General features: G+C 38.0%; 4 protein-coding genes across 4 annotated transcripts in view; 1 reads left to right on the top strand and 3 right to left on the bottom strand.

The window, feature by feature from the left end:
* ist1 (IST1 factor associated with ESCRT-III) overlaps positions 1 to 4,111 on the bottom strand; it is a gene marked incomplete in the record, with an annotated part of 5,390 nt that extends 1,279 nt beyond the window's left edge. Inside the window, 9 exon segments of the mRNA XM_065952868.1 lie at positions 322 to 357; positions 1,001 to 1,105; positions 2,089 to 2,298; positions 2,381 to 2,491; positions 2,592 to 2,675; positions 2,790 to 2,877; positions 3,012 to 3,192; positions 3,319 to 3,424; positions 3,976 to 4,111. Of these exon segments, the coding sequence (XP_065808940.1) occupies positions 322 to 357; positions 1,001 to 1,105; positions 2,089 to 2,298; positions 2,381 to 2,491; positions 2,592 to 2,675; positions 2,790 to 2,877; positions 3,012 to 3,192; positions 3,319 to 3,406 (903 nt within the window).
* Positions 4,112 to 4,422: 311 nt separating this feature from the next.
* On the bottom strand, positions 4,423 to 11,021 carry mphosph10 (M-phase phosphoprotein 10 (U3 small nucleolar ribonucleoprotein)). The gene is made up of 11 exons (XM_020632486.3): positions 10,872 to 11,021; positions 8,744 to 9,389; positions 8,479 to 8,660; positions 8,208 to 8,373; positions 7,454 to 7,595; positions 7,218 to 7,285; positions 6,983 to 7,120; positions 6,788 to 6,898; positions 6,358 to 6,465; positions 6,036 to 6,266; positions 4,423 to 4,817 (listed from the first exon to the last, which is right to left on the bottom strand). Exons 1-11 carry the CDS (start codon positions 10,997 to 10,999, stop codon positions 4,668 to 4,670), a joined length of 2,070 nt encoding a protein of 689 aa, XP_020488142.3. The 5' UTR covers positions 11,000 to 11,021; the 3' UTR covers positions 4,423 to 4,667.
* Positions 10,991 to 13,525, top strand: mcee (methylmalonyl CoA epimerase). The gene is made up of 3 exons (XM_020632485.3): positions 10,991 to 11,074; positions 12,288 to 12,628; positions 13,149 to 13,525. The coding sequence occupies exons 1-3, from the start codon at positions 11,047 to 11,049 to the stop codon at positions 13,299 to 13,301; spliced, it is 522 nt and encodes a 173-aa protein (XP_020488141.1). The 5' UTR covers positions 10,991 to 11,046; the 3' UTR covers positions 13,302 to 13,525.
* A 1,406-nt stretch (positions 13,526 to 14,931) lies between these two features.
* On the bottom strand, positions 14,932 to 19,863 carry LOC109982987 (ferritin, heavy subunit). Its single transcript, XM_020632484.3, has 5 exons — positions 19,576 to 19,863; positions 18,580 to 18,685; positions 16,678 to 16,824; positions 16,336 to 16,461; positions 14,932 to 15,349 (listed from the first exon to the last, which is right to left on the bottom strand). The coding sequence occupies exons 2-5, from the start codon at positions 18,679 to 18,681 to the stop codon at positions 15,191 to 15,193; spliced, it is 534 nt and encodes a 177-aa protein (XP_020488140.1). The 5' UTR covers positions 18,682 to 18,685; positions 19,576 to 19,863; the 3' UTR covers positions 14,932 to 15,190.
* Between the last annotated feature and the right edge of the window lie 1,446 nt (positions 19,864 to 21,309).

Raw genomic sequence — 21,309 nt, forward strand, 5'->3', positions numbered from 1 at the left:
AACTAATAAACGCAGACACACTCTGTTCTTACTTTAAAGTTCTGAACTTTAACTAATAGATTCTAAGAATTGATAGTAGCTTACTTATCTGGTGTTTATACTTCCAGTGTTGCCTTAAAACTATTAAAACCTCTTTTGTGACTCCATAACGCAGCACTTAGTGAAAGGTTCGAGATTGTATTTTGAATCGTCATTATTCTGCTGTGGTAAATAGTCACCCAACACTTATTGTGCTTTGAATACAAATCCAGTAACATACAACAATGAGAGCCGTATTCTTTTATCTGTTTGTTGATTGTCAAGTGAACTCACCTGTGGCCTGGAAGGAACAAAAGGTTTGTCAGTAAGGTCATCAATCTGAAACACAGAGAAAATGTTTAAAGGAATATTGTCATCTTATTATGGAAGTCTATCATATTTATATGAAATATCTTGAATATTTGTTAGTGCTGAGAGAGAATTAACAATAGCGTTTGACAATGTGTAAGTAAAAAAAAAAAAAACACATTGAGGAAATTAAATAAAAGAAAAACTGCAGGAGATTTGTTGAGAACCCATCACCTTTAGTGTTGGACACAAAGACAGACTTGAGGACTCAGCTAGCCTAAGCTTTTTCTGAACCTAACACTCTTCTCTGTTCATTCTTGTCCCACTCAGAGCAACTGACCAGATAAAAGTTAGTGGTTACGGTTTAAGCATCTCATGCCACCTACATCCAAGATGATGAAGCAGAGTCAGAATCAGATTTTTTGACAAATAGGTTTTAGTCAAACAAAGAATTTGCTTTGGTATTTTGGAGCACCACAGTCTCGACCAACCAAATAAACAAGCACTGCTACCTAAGCCTACTCTGAAAAACAGTATACAAAAAATAGAGGGCAAGCAAAACTGAAAGAAAGCTGAAGGAACTGCTCTTCCCTGAGTGGTGCCCTGCCTTGTCCGTCTGTCCTTCTGATGGAACAGGAGGGGGGGCATGGATGAGAGGGGTGCGGTCACTTACAGACTCGTATGTGGGGGGAGAAGTGGGCAGCTGAGGGGGCTGCCCTCCTCCCATTGGGTGCTGGAAGTTGTTGTAGGTTCCAACGGGAGCAGTACCAAACTGATCCTGGATGAAATTCACAAGTCAGGTACAAGTTTGAGGAAGAAGGCTGACTATTAGTATATACTGCTATACATCACGATTCAGGTAGAGCAACCACTGATGAAAATACATCCAAACATTGCAACACAGTTCAATTATCGCATTGCGGGACTTCAATAGTGAAATATGAGCCACTATGCTGAGTTACTTGAATATTCTGCATTTTGTTAAATACCAATGAATTATAATTGCACTAATAAAGACCTCTCAGCATCTCTTACTGGAAGTTGATAAATGAACATCTATGGGATACTTTGATTGATTTGGAAGTTTTAATAAAATAAACTGTGGGGGAGCGCTTGGTGGCGCAATGGTTAGGGCGCGCGTCCCATGTATTGAGACTCTCGTCTCGAGCGGTAGGCCCGGGTTCGCTTCCACCCGTGGCCCCTTTCCGCATGTCATTCCCCGCTCTCTCTCCCTGATTTCCGACTCTATCCACTGTCCTCTCTCTGCATTAAAGGCACGAAAAGCCCAAAATAAATCTTAAAAAAAATAAATAAATAAATAAACTGTGTTATAATGACTTGGCAGAAAAGTCTTGACAGTTAACATTAAAAAGTCTGCATATAATCAAAAATATCCCTGCATGTCTAGAAGCTACTTTAATGGACCAATAAGAACACAAGTATAGGTTATCTGCGTGAACAAAACCCCTAAAGTTATTTATACTTAATACTTTTATATTTTAATATGTAATAATTATAATATTTTCAAAGTGACATAGCTGTATTGTATACAACTGTAAAACTGTTTGATTTTGTGTTTTCAGGGTGTTTAAGATGTTGATATCTATCAAGATAAAATACTAAATGAATAACTTTGTCAAAAGGGATTGTCCTCAATGGCTGGAATCTGTAATCAAAGATTTCCTCTATTTCATCAACTCCTATTGCAGTTTTCTATCACTACTAGTGACAAAAATCACAACCAAATAAAAAAGAACTTACGGCTCCTTTGGGAGGTGGATAGTTGAAAGCTGTGGGCATGGGCATTGGCATTGGCATGGGCATATGCATGGGCATAGGCATGGCACCAGCAGGAGCAGTGAATCCTCCGCCGCCGCCGCCGCCGCCACCTCCTCCTCCTCCTCCTCGTCCAAACTTCTTGTCATTGTCAACGTCAATCAGGTCTGCCTCCTCTCCAGCACACACCTCAGGCTGTCCAGAGGCAGGGGTGTATAAGTGAATTATTGTAATAATTATTATTTTATTACTCTTAAACTCATTTTGTAATACTCACCCGGACCATTGCGTCAGGTTCATACGGAACATTGTAGTTCTTGGCGATCTCTATCAGGTAGCGTTCCACCAAGATTTTGGGAGGGGCCTCTACGCTCAGTTTGTGCATCAGCTGTAAACATGAAAGATGTTTGATAAGAAGCTTCTAAAAAAGTAGACTAAAAGTTCATGCATTCTTGAACACAATTGAGTTGGGAAAAAAAATTGCTAACCCTTTCGTTGACTGTGCCAATTTGGTTTGTCTTGCACAGCTTGCCGTACTCTTTGCTGTATTTTGCACACAGCTGGTCAGACACCTACAAGAAGAATGAGTAGATAAGACTCTAAAGACTGCTCCTCGAAGAATAAAAGAACACACCTTGGACAATGTTGTTGGGAAAGAGTTTCTGCTGTATCTACACAGTGCTTACAATTCTGAGCTCATTCACTTCAGCCTGGAGACGGGGTGCTGCCCAAATAAGCGTGGACACTGCCTCTTGCAGGCCTGGGTCCATTTCCCTAATTGGAGAAATGGTTTACAACAACAACAAAAAAAGATCACAGGGACAGCCAGAGAAAAGATAAACAAGAAACACTTTTAACAAGTTAATCAGTAAGTTAAAGAAAAACACACTGATGACTTAGTGACTCACTTCATGGATGTAATGAGGCCGAGACGAGCCAGCAGCAGGTCACAGTACAGCTCTAGGATCTCCATGGCTTCCACCAGATAGTCCTCTCTAATGATATGTTCCACACGAATCCGCGCCCGCTCATCCTTCCCCGCTGACAGGTAATCTGCAATCTCCTTCCTTGCCTTTTGAGCGAGCTCAGCTTTCATGATAAAAGTGTGAAACAAGATTGAAGAGAACTTTTCTTTCTTTTTTACTTTTTATTACTGGCAGAGAGAAACACGTGAATCAAAACATAATTGCGTTTCTTAATCAGACAGAGACTTACTTTTCTTTTTCTCCAGGAGTTTGAATCGGTTGATGACGAGTCGTAGATTGACTTTTAGTCTATCTCCTTTGAATCCTCCTCCCAGCATGATGTGGATGATGATGAACTACATGTGAACAGAACAGCACAATGTACACGGAAGAAATGCACCGAAACCAACCCACAAGGACCATTTAACCTCGCCCCTACCTCTGATCCAGTGACTCACTTAGCTAATCATGTGAGCATGACCAACCCATAGCGACATAATAACTCCAGATTCACTCAAAACAAATCCACAATAAACACAATCAGCTCGCTAAAGATTTCATTTCGCGTTTATCTGCTCATCACATTTAGCTCCAGTCTGACTCAGCGGATAGCTAACCTCGTTACACTTTAAAAAATCTTACAATCTTACATTATTTGTCTTTATTTTAACCTATTAACAAACAACAGAGTCAAAGTCCTGTAACATAACCCGTCACATTAGGCAGATTTCTATTTTCTGAACCCGCCTGACAGCTAGCCTTAGCTTTGATAGCAGTGCTCTGTTGTAGCTAGCTCTTGTTCAACGCGAACAATAATCACAACAAACAAGTCAAAACACACGAACGTACTCTGTATAATGTGATGTATTTAAAACGATTTTGAATAAATTCCGCGTCAGTGACATACCTGGAGGGTAAGTGAAGCGTACACACCAACTTATTTAGTTTTTTTTTTCCTGCTGTGTTGTTTCGTCGCCTCGTTTTACTTCCGTAATCACATTTAATGACGTCACTGGGACTTTTCTTAGAGGAGGCGGGGCCTTTACGCTTTCTGTCAAACCGGAGTTAATGACGGGTGATGAATATATTCAGTCTATTGTGATGCAAACTATGCTACCTTTAAGTCTGTGCTGAAATTGAATGGGCTACTACTTAAAATGTATTCATCATTTTGGCTTTTGTTATACATTTTTTATTATCATTTGGTTATCCTGCAGTTAAAACAGGCTTACAACATATTCCTGTTTGGAAAGCCAGAGTTAGAATAACATTCAATAAAATAGAATAGAAGCTTAGACCGTGTATAAAGACAGTCTATGGTCATAAACAAGACAACAACAAAAAAACAAACAGCTACACAGGTACTATTTATTCATGGGAAGGGAAGCACAGATAGTTACGAGGTTTGAGATTGAAAACACATTTATTATTAAAGGTTTAATGGTTACATTTATTGCCACAAAACGTCTGTGCAAAGGATTTATTTGTATGAAAATGGAAATATATCCTAAGGACTTTCAGTTGTGACATATGGCAGCCTTCTCATAAAAAGAATATGTACAATATAACGTTGATCTTCAACAACAAACATCACAGTTTTTACAACTTGAGTTTGCTGACAGAAACCTCTTTCTGTTTCTTTTTCTTTGAAGAAGAGTCCTTTGCACTTTTGATCTGACTTTTCACTTGGTCCTGCAACTCAGAGAAGAAGGCTTGAGAGGAGCGCAGAGCTTTGTCTTTTCCTTCATCCTGGAACAGAAGAATAACATATTAGTTGAGTCACTTGACAAGCATGCGTTTGTATTCTGGTATAAAAAAAGTGTGACAGGTTGTAGAGTTGGAAGCAGAGCTATCAGCCTGACAATTAACCAAGTAAACTACCATGTTTCTTAATCCAATATGGAACTAACAGACTATTTGACAACAGTGCCTCTTCATTTGATTGCTTTAACTTGACTGTATTCATATCCAGCATTAAGATAAGAAGCTCAAACAAACAACATTGTTGTTGTATGAGGAGGGGGATTTAGAGAAGAAAGCAGAAGAGTGAGTGTTGACACTTGGCTTAACTTTTCTTAAGTAAGCCGTAATGGTATCAAAAGTTAAAGCATTCAATATGCAACATACAAGTTAGTCATAAACCCCTCCCCCCCTCCCCACGGGATCATTGATGGACGGCTTGCCTGAACAACCCCCCCCCCATCCCTCTTCCTGCATTGTATCCCAACTCTCCCCCTATCCCTTTCCAAGCCCGGCTAGGCTGTTTCGTCATGAGCCGGGGATCCGGCCGAAGATTTCAGCCTTTTAATAAGGCAGTTTTTTCTTACCACTAACTTTTGCTCATGATGGATAGGCCGGGTCTTTGTAACATAACAATGAGTAAGGTCTTTTACCTGCTTTATGTAACATAACAATGAGTATGAGTAAGTCTTTTTACCTGCTCTTTTGTAATGTTGAAAGACAAAGAGTAAGGTCTGCTTTTTGTAAAGTGTCTCGAGATAACACTTGTTATGAGTTGACACTATACAAATGAAAATTTATTGATTGATTGATTGATAAATCTGTATTGTTATTACAATAACATAAATATACACATACTTTTAAGGATGTATCTGGTTGAATGGCAGTACATATGAACCGTTTCATATTTCAGTTATTTTAAATTGTAACAATGTATTGTATTCTATAGTGCTGCTTAGTTTTGTATGTTGTTTTTTTTTTTTTACCACTGAAGTAATTAGAAACTGCTGCAAAAAGGTTAAAAAAAAAAGGCAAAGTAGAGGTAAAAAGCGACATAAAATGGAATTAAGTGAATCCCAATCAACAGTCTGGGATTTGTTCCAGACATGAACTATGAAAAATGTTCAACTGCTTGACACATATATTCTTCCCTGAGATCGGAAAAATAAACACTGTTAATTGAAACAGTTCTGAGCCTTTGGAGAAACTACCAGAGAAATGACTCACCTTGAGTATCGTGGCTTTGCCTCCTTTTGTAAGTTTCTTCAGGTTTTCTGTCGCCTCAGCGTTTGAGGGCTTTTTGTTCTCCCCAGCTCTGCTGGCCTCTTTAAGCTTCTGTCTCTTTTCTTTCTCCTTAATCTTGATACGCTTCACCTGCTTCTTGTGGCGTCGCTCACGCTTCTTGTCTGTTGACGTCTTCTCATCATCCCCCAGAATATCTCCTGCTTTGTTCTTCTCCTTGAATTCGAGGACAGTATTATTAATCAAACAGTGTAACTTAAATTACCAAGATCAAAATCAAGGTTAGGAAAGGGAATTAATGACAAACCTTAATTTCTTCTGGTGCAAGCAGTGTAGCATCACTAGCACTGACTGGAGCCACCTCTTCCATTGTAATAGATGGCAAGTTAGACACAACTTTGACCTCAGGAACAGGCTGTGGACAAAAGTTAACAATGTTAACTAACTGCACTGGCCTGGTAACATAAACAACAACATGTACAACATGTACATACTTATCTAAGGGAAGTATTTAAAGCACCAATTTATTGTGTCTAAAAAAGTTCAATGTATTATGAACCACAGATTAAAATGGAGGACATTTTTCAGTATCAAATTATACAAGGAAGTTCTTTTTTTCGCTTCAGGTGAGTGCCGACATGTAAACACCCACATATTTCTGAATATTTAAAAAAAGACTTTCATCTTTAATATTTCAGTCACATTTAGTGACTTCATGTTAGTGCTGCTAAACTTACTGGTTTAGGTGTGAAGTGGAAGTTTGAAAGAGCATCCAGTTTAAGGAAGAGTGTGTCCATAAGCTTCTGAATTTCCACATGGGCGGGGTTCTCCTCTTCTTCCGTCTTTTGCTGAAATAAGAAAAATAGATAAATAAATAAAAAGGATGCAGCACAGGTTCCTGTGTGTTGGAGAAGCAGTGATAAAGGTTATACCTGATTTTGCTTCAGGTATTCTTGCTCATAGATTTCTGCCAGACTCTGCTTGCTCTTCTCATGGTCCAACGTCAACCTCTTCTTATACTCAAACACCTCCTCTTTGGGTTTCTCTTTGCGGACCACATCATCAAAGGCCTAAATTACACACAGGACAGGGAAGCTGTGTTATGGACATGAGACCAAAAGATACAACTTATATTATTTCAGTAAAATTCAACTTATTGTGACCAACCTGGTCTTTAATTCTCTGTTTGATGATGTCTTCAAGCTGTAGTGTTGTTTCCTCTGTCATAGAGGGGGCTAAAATGGAAAAGATACAATCTTAATAAATTATTTTTATCAAAGGAAGATTTTTTTTAAATTTTATTTCCAATATGACTCTAGTCAAAATATATAAATATGACACTAGTGTTACAAATTGTAAATATCAAAAATCATATTGATACAAACAAAGGAAGAGTCACTCACCCGTCCTAGACACCTGCTCAAACTCCACATCTTCCTCCAACATGCTGTTCTCTGGACGTGTCTGTGCTGTCACCTCTCCAGACAGCTGCCACGGCTTCGCTGCTAGAGCCGCTTTCTCCAACTCATCGATCTTCTCTGACATCTGCAGGTAAGAAAAACAATAGGTTAAGACAATAGCTGGGATTCTGAAATAAGATCTGTACGATTATAACAACAACTTTTATTTATTGCTCCAGGATTTTGACTGCTTATTAAAAGGAAGAATGTGTGTGCAACATTTTAAACATAAATATAGTATATGTATGGTATATATACTACAATGAGTGAGACGCGTGAGTCCCGCCAGCTGTATTGTTGTCGGTCCCGGGTTTACATCATGTTTACATGGACATGACGGCCTTGCGTATAAATCTGCGTTAGTCGAGGACTACAGAAAAGAAGAATAACATAGCCTACTCACTGCTCATTTGGGTGTTACATAAGTGTCTTTCGATCAGTCATTCCATGTCAGTTTATGTGAAATATTAAGTTATGAGTTGGTCCTTCGTGCGAACGCGAGTGGAGAGGGGTTGGACGTGTGCTGCTGGAGGAGAGTGGAGGCTTCAGAATAGCAGAGGTGTCACTAAACAGCAGTTTTTTTTGGTTTAATGCTGGTGCTCAAGAGCGACATCTACTGGGATCAAAAAGTTGCACATTCTTCCTTTAAGCAACCTGGACTGGCAAATAAATCAATGTACATTTGAGACATGGTTACCTTTTCTTGTCGTCTCTCAAAAGAAGACTTTGATTCAGACTTTACTGAGCTTGTTGTTTTTCCTCCAAAAATATCCTCCAAGTCCTCTCCTTCACTGTCATCATCCCCAGAGAGGTTGAAGGTCACTTTCTTATGAGATGCTTTGGACTGACTTGTTTCTTCATCCCTGGCAAAGGAAGGACACAAACAGGCTGTAAATAACAATGCTCGACAAAATGTGCTCCTCCTACGCATAGTTATCGGCACAACATAATTTTTTAATCACACTTACTCATCGTCACCCTCCTCTTCACCATGATAATCATCTTCCTCGTCATCCATGTCTTCTTCACCTTCCTCTTGGCCATCTTCCATGCTGTCATCTTCACCATCTGACTGCTCTTCTGTGATAGCTGGTTCACCGTCCACAGTGTCAAAGAAATCCTTGTATTTGAGATTCCTGGAGCTTTTAGCCTGATAATATACAGCAAGAATACATTTATTATTGTGTACCACTAAGACAATGAAAAATCAAGAGTGAGTGATTAGATACATACCGAGTTTGTCTTTTGCTGTTTTTTAGAAATTATTTGATCAAGGTCAAGCTCTTCGTCCTCATCAGATGGCAGGTCCTGAAAATAATCTACACCATCTTCATCATCCTTTCCTTCTCGCTTGTCCATATCATCAAGAAAAGACTCCATCTCTGACAGTTTGAAGAACTTATCATCAACCTCGGAGGGAACCACCTTTGTTTTTGAGCCTTTTCTTCCACTCTCCTTCTTCTGTTTCTCTCGCTTTTCCAGAGCATCCACATCAAAATCTAAATCAGAGTCCTCATCTGTGTAATCCTCTGCCCTGTCTTCAGCCTCCACAGCCATTTTCTTTGACCGTACGGATGGTTTTTCTTCAACATTTTCTTTTCCAATCTCAAATTCTTCCTCTCTAATACTCTCATCTTCCTCCTCTGCCAGCAACGTTAATGTCTCATCAGACAAAGCCTCTTCAGTGGCATTTGTAAAGTGTTTCAGTACAGCATTATTCTGCAGTTCCAGCTCCTGCCAGATCTGCTCTTCATCAAAGTTTTCCACCACCAGCTGAGGCAAAGGACTCCCTTTATAATCTGCCGGCTCCTGAGCTTTGTGGAGGTCGTACAATGTCTTAGTGAGAGATGTGAAGTCTGCCGCCACTCCATCTTGCAGACTGAAAAAAGGGGAAAGAAATCAGTATGAAAAATCTTGTGTTATGTTAAAGAGGATGATTTTTTTGTTTCATTTGCCCAAAAGATATCAATGGCATTAGATGTGTGCCCTTTGTATGTAATGTTCAATGCTAGGGTGAGCAAAAATACTGGACACAGCATTAATACTCAATCTGTGATACACTGCAACAGTGATTATTACTTTTAGGGAGTCGTACTGTGGAGGAAAGTAGTTATAACCGAGAAACTAATTTGTATTGAGATCCCCCCCCCCCCCACACACACACACACACACACACAATTTCCCATTTTTCCTGGAAAGTTTTATTCTAGAGTTGGTCCAATTTCACCTATAAAAACATCACTAACACTTTAATGAAATCACCAAGTTTACCTTTGAGGTGAAAGTACCACTGAACTTTCACATTCAATATATTTAGAGAGTGTAGATTATTTAGACTAATTTGAACAATTGGTGTCGGACTATAAATTGCTTACCCCTCTGCTTATCAGTCCAAAGGATGTTAACATGTTACTATTAGGTACTGGTATTTTAGAGACAGGTAGAAAGTTAAATAAAAGGAGGGGAAAAAATATCATGACAAAATGGTAGGATTGGTAGGTTGGCCCAATGTAAAGCAGAAAAGAGACAACTAACACTTTAATAAAATAAACAATTCAGCATTCAAGGTTAAAGATACAGCTGCTTCTTCACACAATGTTTCATGGGCGTATTCTTTTTTGCGGCTGCTATGAACGTATCAATTAAACTAAGAGGCAGCGTGTGTCAGAATATGAGTGGCTTTACCACCTCTGCTTAACAATCTCTGGGTAAAACCATTATTTTATACAGTTGAATGAGACACTTTAATTCATTACAGATATTTTAACATCCAAAACTGTTCACCTTCAAGCAGATCTGTATCTTGATTTTTGTTGTTTTTAAATGTATTTACGTTTAGATACATCTATATTTTCATTTATGTAGAAGAAACTATCTAGCTACATGTAAACATTTGGGACTCTGTTTAATGATTTAATTAAGTTCATGACTTACTTCTTGCGGACTAAAATATATTTAGCCATTAAAGTTTATCTTAGAAACAAAAAACAAGCCATTAAAGTTTGCCCTTGTTTCTTATATCTTGATAACATACAGCCATACATATTGGCACCTTGTGTTACAACACAAGTCATCCGTCCAGACTCTTCATATTTACAGTCTGGTTACATTTACAGAAAAAATAAAAAAAATAAAAGGTAAAAGTCAACTTCTCTCAAATCTTCCCTGAAGTATTAATCAGGTTAATTATGAGAGCTTTGTTTTCTTGCCACTGAATGATAACTCCAGAAGTGTATGCAGTTAGCTTTAGCCTAGCTCGTTGAATTTCTTCTGTTCACAGATGTTCAAACACAGACAAACTCTCAACAAAACTACACAGCGTTTTAAAAACAACAGTGCCATACAGGCAGAAAACACTTGCCTCAAAAATGTCTCTGGTTGTGCTGTGTTGGCATGTATGGTCTTTACACACTCCTCCAGCACGCTCCACACATCCCTACTTGCCATGGCTTCCCCACATGTAGGACTGTCTGTGTCGCAGGTAAACATGCTCTCCGTGAAACTCCGCCGCTACTGTTTGGTTCCGAGACACAAACATGGCGTCCACCGTGCTGAAGGTTGCAGGTAGGTGTCTGGTTAGAATGATTTAACAGCCTAATGCATGCTTTTATCTATCCTATTCTCTTATCGTAAATGTACATTTAGTCGACCTTTGATTTAATGTCGAACACGTGTTGTGGTACTATTACTACTGTCCTGTAAAACTGTATGTAAAAGTCACTTGATGTTTGTGGATACAATTTAGGCTACTGTTCGTTTGTTTTGAACAGTAAGTGTAATACTTTTCGTCCAAGACATGAAAAGTGAACTAATGAGTGTTTAGTTTGATCTGCTTTGTTCGCGATAGTTTTCTCCATCTTCTACTTGAACTCATGAACTTGATCCACGATAAACTAATACAGAAAAAAACGTGATCTGTGCTGTATTAGGCAACTCCATCATTTTTAATCCTTTGCAACAAAACTGAATTTTTGCAGCCATCAAACCATCAAAACATTAATTCCAAGCAGCTTTTATACCAAATAGTAACCTGATTTTTGTTAGTAAATGTACTAAGATCATTTAGTACATTTCATTTATATTTTTACATTTTTCATTTATATCATTTAGTATTTGCCTACTTGCACATAGCTCTGTATATATATATTTATTTCTCGTTTACTGCACATAGTTCTGTCTACATCTGGTCACTACTGCACATAGTTCTGTATATATATATTTATTTCAAATTACTGCACATAGTTCTGTATATATATATATATATATATATATATATATATATATATTTCTCGTTACCACACATAGTTCTGTTTACATCTGGTCACTACTGCACATAGTTCTGGTTACATCTGTTTACATCTGTTAGTCTGATCACTGTCCGCTTATATCTACTCTTCTATATTTTGTATTTTTAAGTTAAGTTTAAGCTTTAAGTTGTGTTTAAATTGACATTTTATATTTAGGTTAAAATGTTTTATTTACTTGCACTGTTGTTAATTTACTGCTCTGTGTGCCTTTGAATTGCCCCCCGGGGACAAATAAAGTTTTTTGCATTGAATTGAATTGAATAAGATTTATACATAATTCATCTACGCAGGTTATTTCATTTGATGTAGTTGTGCAGGCAAAATATAATGTCTCCACTCTGTTACCATCATTTTGTGTAATTGAAGTCTTGGACAGAGATAGTACAGTCAGACAGTGTCAAATAGATGTTTTTTTTTATTTGAACTGTTGATTAAAACTTTAACCACAACTAATCTCACAATATCTTCAGGAGCAAGTCTGTCTGCATGCGCTCGTCTCACACTCCTGAGAGCACATTCAACGACAGCAGTCCTCCGTCAGGGTATACCTGGACCACTGTGGAAACTGGGGAGGCTGAACCACATCGCCATCGCTGTCCCTGATATGGAGAAGGCCACAGCTCTGTATCGGGATGTTCTGGGGGCTACGGTGAGTGACAAGGTGCCCCTTCCAGAGCACGGCGTCTACACAGTGTTTGTGGAGCTTGGCAACACTAAGCTGGAGTTGCTTCATCCTCTGGGGGAGAAGAGTCCCATCGCTGGATTCTTACAGAAGAACAAGTCTGGAGGGATGCACCACATTTGTATTGAGGTGAGACAGCAATGATTAACTGTCACAGGTATTAGATTTAGAGGACACTTGAAGTACACAATGAAGTACACTGAGTGAGTATTGTGTAGGACACTAGATTCCAGGGAAAGTTTGTAGATAAAACTGTTCCATAAATTGTTCCTCCCTTAAAAGTATCAGGCTACATTGTCAGCCACACATTTAATTCAGGTTCAAATTATAACAAGTAGAATGTTTATTCATTTTTGGTAGGAATTTTCCACTTGGTCCAAATCTGTTAAAATCTTTCAGAGAGTTATAATTTCAAGAACTAAATGTGTTTTGCGATGACGAAAAAGGTGAGGCAGACCCTTGTAATCTGCACTGGTTGTTTACAAGTTGACCATCAGCATCTGTTTCAGTATGAGCAAAATTAGTAAAAACAAGCAAGTACCATTTTTACAGACCCATCACATTAGCGTTTCATTGATACAATATTTACTTACTGATGTATTAAAAGACTAGCTAGACGGATAAATAGCATATTTTTTCTTGGTTGCAGGTAGACGACATCAACGCTGCGATAGCCGACCTGAAAGCAAAGAACATCAGAACTCTTTCAGCTGAGCCTCGGATAGGAGCTCATGGGAAACCTGTGATGTTTCTTCATCCTAAAGACTGTGACGGTGTTCTGGTGGAGCTGGAAGAGGCATGAATATTTCAGTCTGAAAGGGACTGTGGGAGCAGTTTGTTCACGTTTATATTCCACAGTCAGTTTGATACACATCATGACAATGGCTGATGACTTTGTAATTTTTTTTTTCTTTGTAGCACTTATTTCTTCTTATTTCAAAAATGTGCCTCAGAGTTCTTTTTCAGGACTGTACCTTACTTTTCTGTGTGGAATAAATAATGGTGTGGCGTGTTTGAAATATTCCATTAAGCTTTAAATCTTCATTACACTTTCCTACACTGTCCTGAGGTATAATAAATATATAATAGAAACATTTTAAGACAGCTGTTCCTGCAACATGCTGTATACAACATGTCTGACACCTACCCCGTGGCAGGAATGATAGGCATATAAAATAAACTCAATTATATAGAAACTATCAGTCTTGGTGCTGTTGATCTTGTTGACTTTAATAGCTTTAAAAGGGCACCAATATTAGTTTGTTTCATAACCAGCTACCAGCTTTAATTCACAGTTCAAAATACAACCATTTTTAAAATATTTTTATACATGTGTAACTTTACGTTTATAAAATGTACAACTCAGGCTGTTCCTATGTAAATGCAGATTCCTTCATGAAAATGAAATCTTTTGATTGGAAAAGTATTTTTTCACAAACATTTTAATTTTTTTAAACTCTGCTTTAGGTTTTAAAATGTTAAAAAAACATTTGTATCTTTGAGTTGCAACCCAAATCAGAAACTTTCTAACACTGACTCAAGCCTAAACAGCATTTTATATGCAGTAAACACAGTGTATTATATTACATTTATATGTATTTAGTATTCTTCTTTATTTTTAAATTTCATGATAGTTAACATTTTTTGTATTTATAAAGTTACTGCAGGCTGTTAATGTATGGTCTGATTTAGTACTGTTGATTATTGTTTTTTTAACCACCACTAGAGGGAGTGACCCAGCAGCCATTCAAACCAATAGTTTATTACCCTGGCAGAAGAAAAATCTAAAAAAAACAAACAGGCCCTATTACAAAACAAGGGAGACTCCAGAGGTCTCCTCCCCAGAGTTTCAGCTATACTTCCTGTGAACTATTGAAGCTTCTGATTTTGAAAACCCCCGATTACTTAAAACTTTAGAAACCCATGAGCTGGTCGAAAGAGAAATTCATCCAGAGCTCCACGAACAGAATGAGGAACTGTGGATTGAAGGAAATCCAAACAGTGCATTTCACAAAATTGACAGCTTTCCTGATGTCGTTCCATGAAATAAATGACAGAAAATGATGAGTTAGTCATCACACTGCTTATTGTGTTTTTTTGGTAAATTTTTCAGGTGTGTAGGAAATCAGTATTTTTGCCATATTGGATAAACAGTGTTTTTTTGTTGTATTAGTCTTAGAAATCTCCAGTTACTATCATCTTCTTCATGAACGTTTAGGTTAGAAAAGCAATACTTCTCCATTTGCCCTTTGTTCATCATTGACACGAGTGTAATTCTACAGAAGAGCGTCAGCTGCAGTCTAGTTCTGTTTTCAATGTTAGTGGAAGTGAAACAGATCATCTGTGTTATAATTAACCAGGTTTTCTCCACTGAAGTATTGTGGTTTCCACATTTGACACACTTGGAAACATTAGAAAATAAGAGCAGAAAATCAGAATCCAGAGGGTTTGTTTTATTGGTTTGATAAACATGTCCTGGCAAAAAACCCCACCACAAATATAGTGATGACAAAGGCATGGCTAAAAGCAGAGGGAAAAGAGATCTTTGAACTTTAATATGGAATACGAGTAATATAAGAGGTTTCAATGACGAGCTTCAATCATGCAGATGGCTTTAGATTTGAAAACAGGTGAAAGCGAGATACAAACATACATATTAAGAAAGCTTGGGGAAATGTGCTGTGAAGGTATTTAGCTGCTTTCTTTGCCTAAGGTGTGTTTGTCAAACAGGTACTCTGCCAAGCCGTTCTGTGGAGCTCCCATACGGCGTAGGTTGGTCACCCAGTCTGCCAGCTCTTTGATGGACTTCACCTGCTCGTCCAGGTAGTGCGTCTCAATGAAATCACACAACTAAAAGAAAAAAGGGATGAAATTAAATCAGAGCTAAATAAAACTTAAAGGCAAACACTTTGATTATCTATCTATTTAGTATGTTCACATCTGGGAGTCCTGTTTTGCAACCTAATGTTTAGTTAAATATAGCTCTGGAGTAAATAAAACATGTTTTGAGACATCAAAACAGGACACAACAATATTTAACAGATGTTTCACATCTGGTGAAAAATAAAAAAGGAGACCTGCAGGTTGAATATAAATACAACTCTACCTATACGATACAATTATGTAAGAAAAACAGAGCCAAATATATATTTTGATAAAAACTACAGCACTCTAAACTTTCTACACTCTAAAGCAGGCTTCCCTGCCACTTTGACTCATTGAGTCACTATTTATGACTTGGCGCAGATGAAAAAGGGTAATGTTAACAATAGTTCATTGTCAAAAGAACAAGAAGATGACAGTGGGATAATGTCACAAAAGAAGAAGTTATGATAGTGTGATAAGAGGTGAAAATGACACATAGATGCAGTGAATAAATATATTAATACTGTACTTAGACTTTTGAGAAGTGTTTTGGATTCTTCAGTTAGAAAGCATAAGTGATTCATCATTCATTATATTATTATACGATTGTCTTGCAATATATAAATTATCGGAGGATCATGATATTGTCATTGTGGGCCACGTATTGTGTATTGTATGTCACTCTGCGATTCCCATCCCTCATATCTAACCACCGATGTTCTGTAGGGTACAGGTGTATTAAAAAAAAATGTGTACAGCTCAGAGCTTATACTCAGATCTGAATATTTTTTTTATCATTTAACATAGTATGAACAAGGTCACTGAATCATTACCCTGAGTGTTTTTGTTCTTATTTAAAATCTTGATTAAAACTTTAATCTAGAGAATATGGGCTTGGTGTTCTCTCAAAGGATGTGATACTGACGTAAAATGGGTTTGAAGGTGCTTAACTGGGCAACCATCATACTCACATGTGGGTCATTGTGATCAGAGCAGAGCTTGTGCAAGTCCAGCAGTGACTGGTTCACACTCTTCTCCAGCTGCAGGGCACATTCCAGGGCCTCGATTCCACTGCCCCACTCGTCCCTCTCTGGCTTCTGTGTGACAAAGTAGGCCAGGATGTGTTTAACATTTGACTCCAACGATGTGTTTGAGAGTTAAGATAAGCAGCACAGTTACGCCCGCGGTATCTTTTTGTCACTTAGCTACCCTCCCAGCATGGGCCACACGATAGCACAAATTGAGACAACGCGCGCAAAAATGCAAAGACACAAAAAAAACAACTATTGATCAGATCCAATAGCAGCACATACCCTGACATCCTGTAGGAAGATCCTGCCCCCCCTCTGGTTCTGTAGTTTCATCAACTTCTCAGCGTGCTCACGCTCCTCATGCGACTGATCACGAAAGAACTTGGCAAAGTTGGGTAATGCCTGGTCATCCCGGTCAAAGTAGTAGGCCTGTGAGGGGAAAAGAAAAGTTTGTTTTTCAACTTTTTCTGAAGTCGGCATTTCCTTCTGGGGAGTAACTAGTCCTGGAATAGGCAAATAAATCACAAACAGAAGTGTCTAGCCAAGATTATATCAAATAGAACTTGATTAATCCTGAACTAACTCTTGTACCACGCTGCCCAAACATTACAGCACAAAGAAAGAACAACATAAAAAAGAGCCTCAAATGTATTTAAATACCAAAAAACAACAACATAAAGTTAAGTACTTAACTTACATAAAGTAACAGAGAAAGTTAAGTATGGCATTATTGGCAGTTCAGACACAGAAACATTAGACAAATCTTAAAGTGGCCACTCATACAGTTTAGTATAATAATAATAATAATAATAATAATAATAATAATAATAATAATAGCTAACAGAAACAATTAGCTGCTTTTATTAATCAGAACTAACAAGAACAGAACTTTCCAAAACAAATCAACAAATCCAAACGTCTGTTTCTCTTTGATACTACCTGGCTAACCTTTCTAAAAATGAAAGGAACTGGAGAGAATGTTTAAGAATTACATATTTATAAAATCCCTTTTTTTTTTTTTACACAGCTGTCTTGGAACGATTGATGAGGGCTTTGCCCGGAGTTGAAACACGGTTTTAAGGTCAGGCAACAAACTCTGTGCCCGGTTTCTGTACATACCACAATCTCAAACAGAACTTCAACCTTTGTTCACCGAAGTACATTCATCAGAGCTAAGCTCACATGACATCAAACAGACACCTTCGCACTTATTTGCATGTTTCACAAGTTAATGTTTAATATAAATGGCTGATCACTGTGATTTTATCAAAATAGGACTGACTCCATGTTCCAAACTACTATCTTTGTAAAAAAAATACTTAGTTACATTTTTAGAAAATCTGTACTTTACTTGGTATTTAATATTTTTGCAACTTCTAATTTGACTTCTCTACATGTTATCTGAAAGAAAGATAATTTCACTACATCAATACACCTTGATACTCGTAACTTTCTACCTGAATGTAATCGTTGGTCTCTAATCATCAGCGTTGATTATCTAGACTCTGCATGTCCACATGAGAGCAAAGAAGAGTGGTGCGCGTTCTCTTATCAAAACAAGTCCCAGCATATCTTCATTAAAAAGGTGACACATTGGCTGGCCTTATCTCTCACAGATGCTGGTTAAAGAGCAGAATGGGATGCTGCCACACCGCAAACCTCTAACTAATGAACGGCAACACATGTCGCTTTATCTCCATAAAGAGAGAGGAGGGAGTAAGAGGAAACCGATAGGAAGTGGAAGAAAAGTTTTGCTATTGTTAGGAAAAAGTGTTGTAATATTGTTGAGAATATCTGGCTCGTGTCTTTGTTACTATACTGAAGTACATTTTAACACCAGCTACTTTTAATACTTAAGTACATTTAGAATCGGCTACTTTAAGACTTTAACTCAACTTTAACTTTTAGTTACTTTCGAGTGAGGTATCTTTACTTTTACTTCAGTATGGTTTTCAGGTCCTTTTTCCAACTACCCACATTGTTTTTCATCCATCTGCTGTATGTTGGCACTCTGAGGATAAACACCTCGACAACACTGCAGTTATATAACCACAACCGAGCAAAGCGAAAAGGCAAATCAAAATTACTTCTCTGTAATAACTGATACCAGCATGTTTCTCCAATACCAACATGTCCTGCCTGCATTATCTTCCACTTTATTCTATTCAGGGATTTTTCACTCACCATAGACAGGTAGACGTAAGAGGCATACAGCTCCAGGTTGATCTGCCTGTTGATTGCAGCCTCGCAGTCCTGGTGGAAGTTCTGTCTCACCTGGGAACTCATGGTTCTGAAAGAAGCAAGGAAAAGTCTTACAAGACACACAAACACAGTGTGTGTGTGAGTGTGAGTGTGCGTGTAAGATAAGGGAAAGGCTGATACGAGTCTGGACAGTACATGCTATGATAAAAGGGATCCAAATGTTCAAAGTAAAATTAATCAAATGTAACTTCTTCTGGTATTTCTTAAAACAGCTCATTAAAAAGTAAGGCTTACTCGGATTGAAATTGTTTTAACATACTAAAACATTTCCTAAATGGTGTCTTTTAACTTTACAGTTAAAACGACGTATGTTGTGTCCTTCTCGATAGTGATGATTCATTTCACTTTTGAAAAAGAAAAGACTCGGTAAGTATTATCTCGTTTAAATATTTTATCAAACAACAGATCAACTTTAAGATATAATGTTCTTGACAAAAAAAAGGCAAATATTACTGGACATTACCTGTAGCTTCTAAGTACAGTTCGACATGAATACAATATTAACATATAATAAATATTGCATGCACTTTAGTGTGCCTTACACAACAGCAGCGTAATGAGAACAGCCTGATTACCACCTACGAGTCAGTGGGTTTGACACCACAAACAAACACAGTTACATAAGAAAAACACTGGAAATAACAAGGAAATAAAGCTAGAAAAATCATAAAATTAATAGTTGGTTCATTTTAATCAGCTCCAATGTGTTAGACTTACTAGTATCTTGTGTTTATTTCGCATGTTTTACAGGCCTGTGACTGAACAAGCTGCGCAGAGGATCAGGAACAAACTGCGTCAAGGCCATAATTAATGGGAGGAGATAAACAACCGAAGCAGTAAAGCTTTCTTTACTGACAATTACATGCCCGACTAATACAAATGAACAAACAGGAAAACAAGAATCTTACAGATCCTTACCTGATTTTATTCTCGGGTCTTCTGGTAAGGCGGAAGAAGTGTGGCTAGATAGCAAAAACAAACAGCTAGCTTGTTGGCTAAAACGTGTTGAAGAAATCTTAAGCGAGCTTCAGTTTTTTTTTAGATTATGAAAATTACGTTTGATGTTAAAGGCGGTGTTCTGGCTGATTTGATGGATTATTCCCGTCCTGGTGTTGTAAGAAGACAGTCGAAAGGTTGCCGTTCAAGCACTGTTGAAGCAGGTAACCTTCACTGTCCGCTAACGATAGGGCGCACTGCGGGTAACGCGCGGCACCGCGACAGATAAGCGAATGGTGCGGACCGTGACGTCACTACCCGGAAGAGGGCGTGACATGCTGCTCCCACATTTATGTATTTATATTGAGGTTTTTTTTTTTGAAGCAATGGTGGAAAGTTACCAAGTATAATGAACTCAGTTGTATATTTTCCTCTATCTTTAATTATTTATGTACAATTACTTGCTAGCCTCCAGCCAGATTTAACCAGATTTAGGCCGTGTTCACTGCTTTCTGTAACCATAACAACAGGATGTAGTCTGTGGCGCAACCGCGCCGGAGCACGACGCATCAATTTTGCACAGAAAAAGAAGAAGCGGGACGGGAAGTCAGACACCGACATTAAAACATCTGGTTTATTTTTTTTTTTGAAAAAAAAAACCCTGTTTTGACGGTTCAGAAAAACCACCGTTTGTGTGTTTGTTTATGTGTTTATAAGGTTTTTATTGAGTTTTATACCACATACATCGTATTATCTCGTGCTGGGCTGCGGACTGAGAACACAGCCCGGTGGGTGTTGTTGACGGATGACGATGCACGGACCCGTAACAGACCGGAAGCGGGCACACAATGCAAAACATTATCTGGTGGAAGTTCGCCGTTGTTGGACACAGGTAACTAATATTTACAGTCTATGGTAACTAGGGACGTAGGTCACTACTCGTCCTGATTGGTCAGCTGTCAGAAAGGCGCTTGACGTCACCCAGCGCTTTTCTGAAAAGTTAATTCAATTGAAAAAGGTGTCGGGCACAGCGCTTTTTAATATAAATAATATATTACAACATTCGGCAAAGACAGCGGATAAAGTTGGTGCCCAATAACAAGCTACAATATTAATCTATTGTAAAGGCATCAGTAAATATTCCTAATATATAAAGTACATAAACTTAAATAGATATTTCAGAACATCGACTTCTTTTACTTTCGATACTTAAAGTTTGATACTTAAGGTTTCCCGCTTTATTTGTGTCTACAGAAAACAGTACACAGTGAAGGAAAAGTTTGCAATGAATGTGAATAATGACAAGTAATGCTCTGGAGTTGTGTAAAATCAAAGGAACAACATGAGGTTATTCGCAGCATAGCTAGAATTCAAATCTCTAGCAATAAGTACCCTAAACCATGGTTGTGAAAGGGTAAACTTTGGCCATGGTTTCAAAGGGTATTTAGAGTTAGGAGACTTGAGGCTTGACCATGGGATCAGGTTTATTTCCAAGCTGGTAATTATAAGTTTATATCAGGACATCACATCTACTACAGCACAGTCATATCTTTTACACCCAAAAAAACAATAAACTTCCAAAGAGCTATCATCTGCTGGCTCAGCTCGGAGCACATGACATGATTCAGCTCTGTGGCGTCACGGACAAAATCAGGAGAAGTTTAATATTGAGAAACAGCGTGTAACTTAATGACTCATCAGGACATGACTAAGTGG

This window comes from Labrus bergylta, chromosome 3 (genome assembly GCF_963930695.1).
Source record: "Labrus bergylta chromosome 3, fLabBer1.1, whole genome shotgun sequence".
Lineage (NCBI taxonomy): Eukaryota > Metazoa > Chordata > Actinopteri > Labriformes > Labridae > Labrus > Labrus bergylta.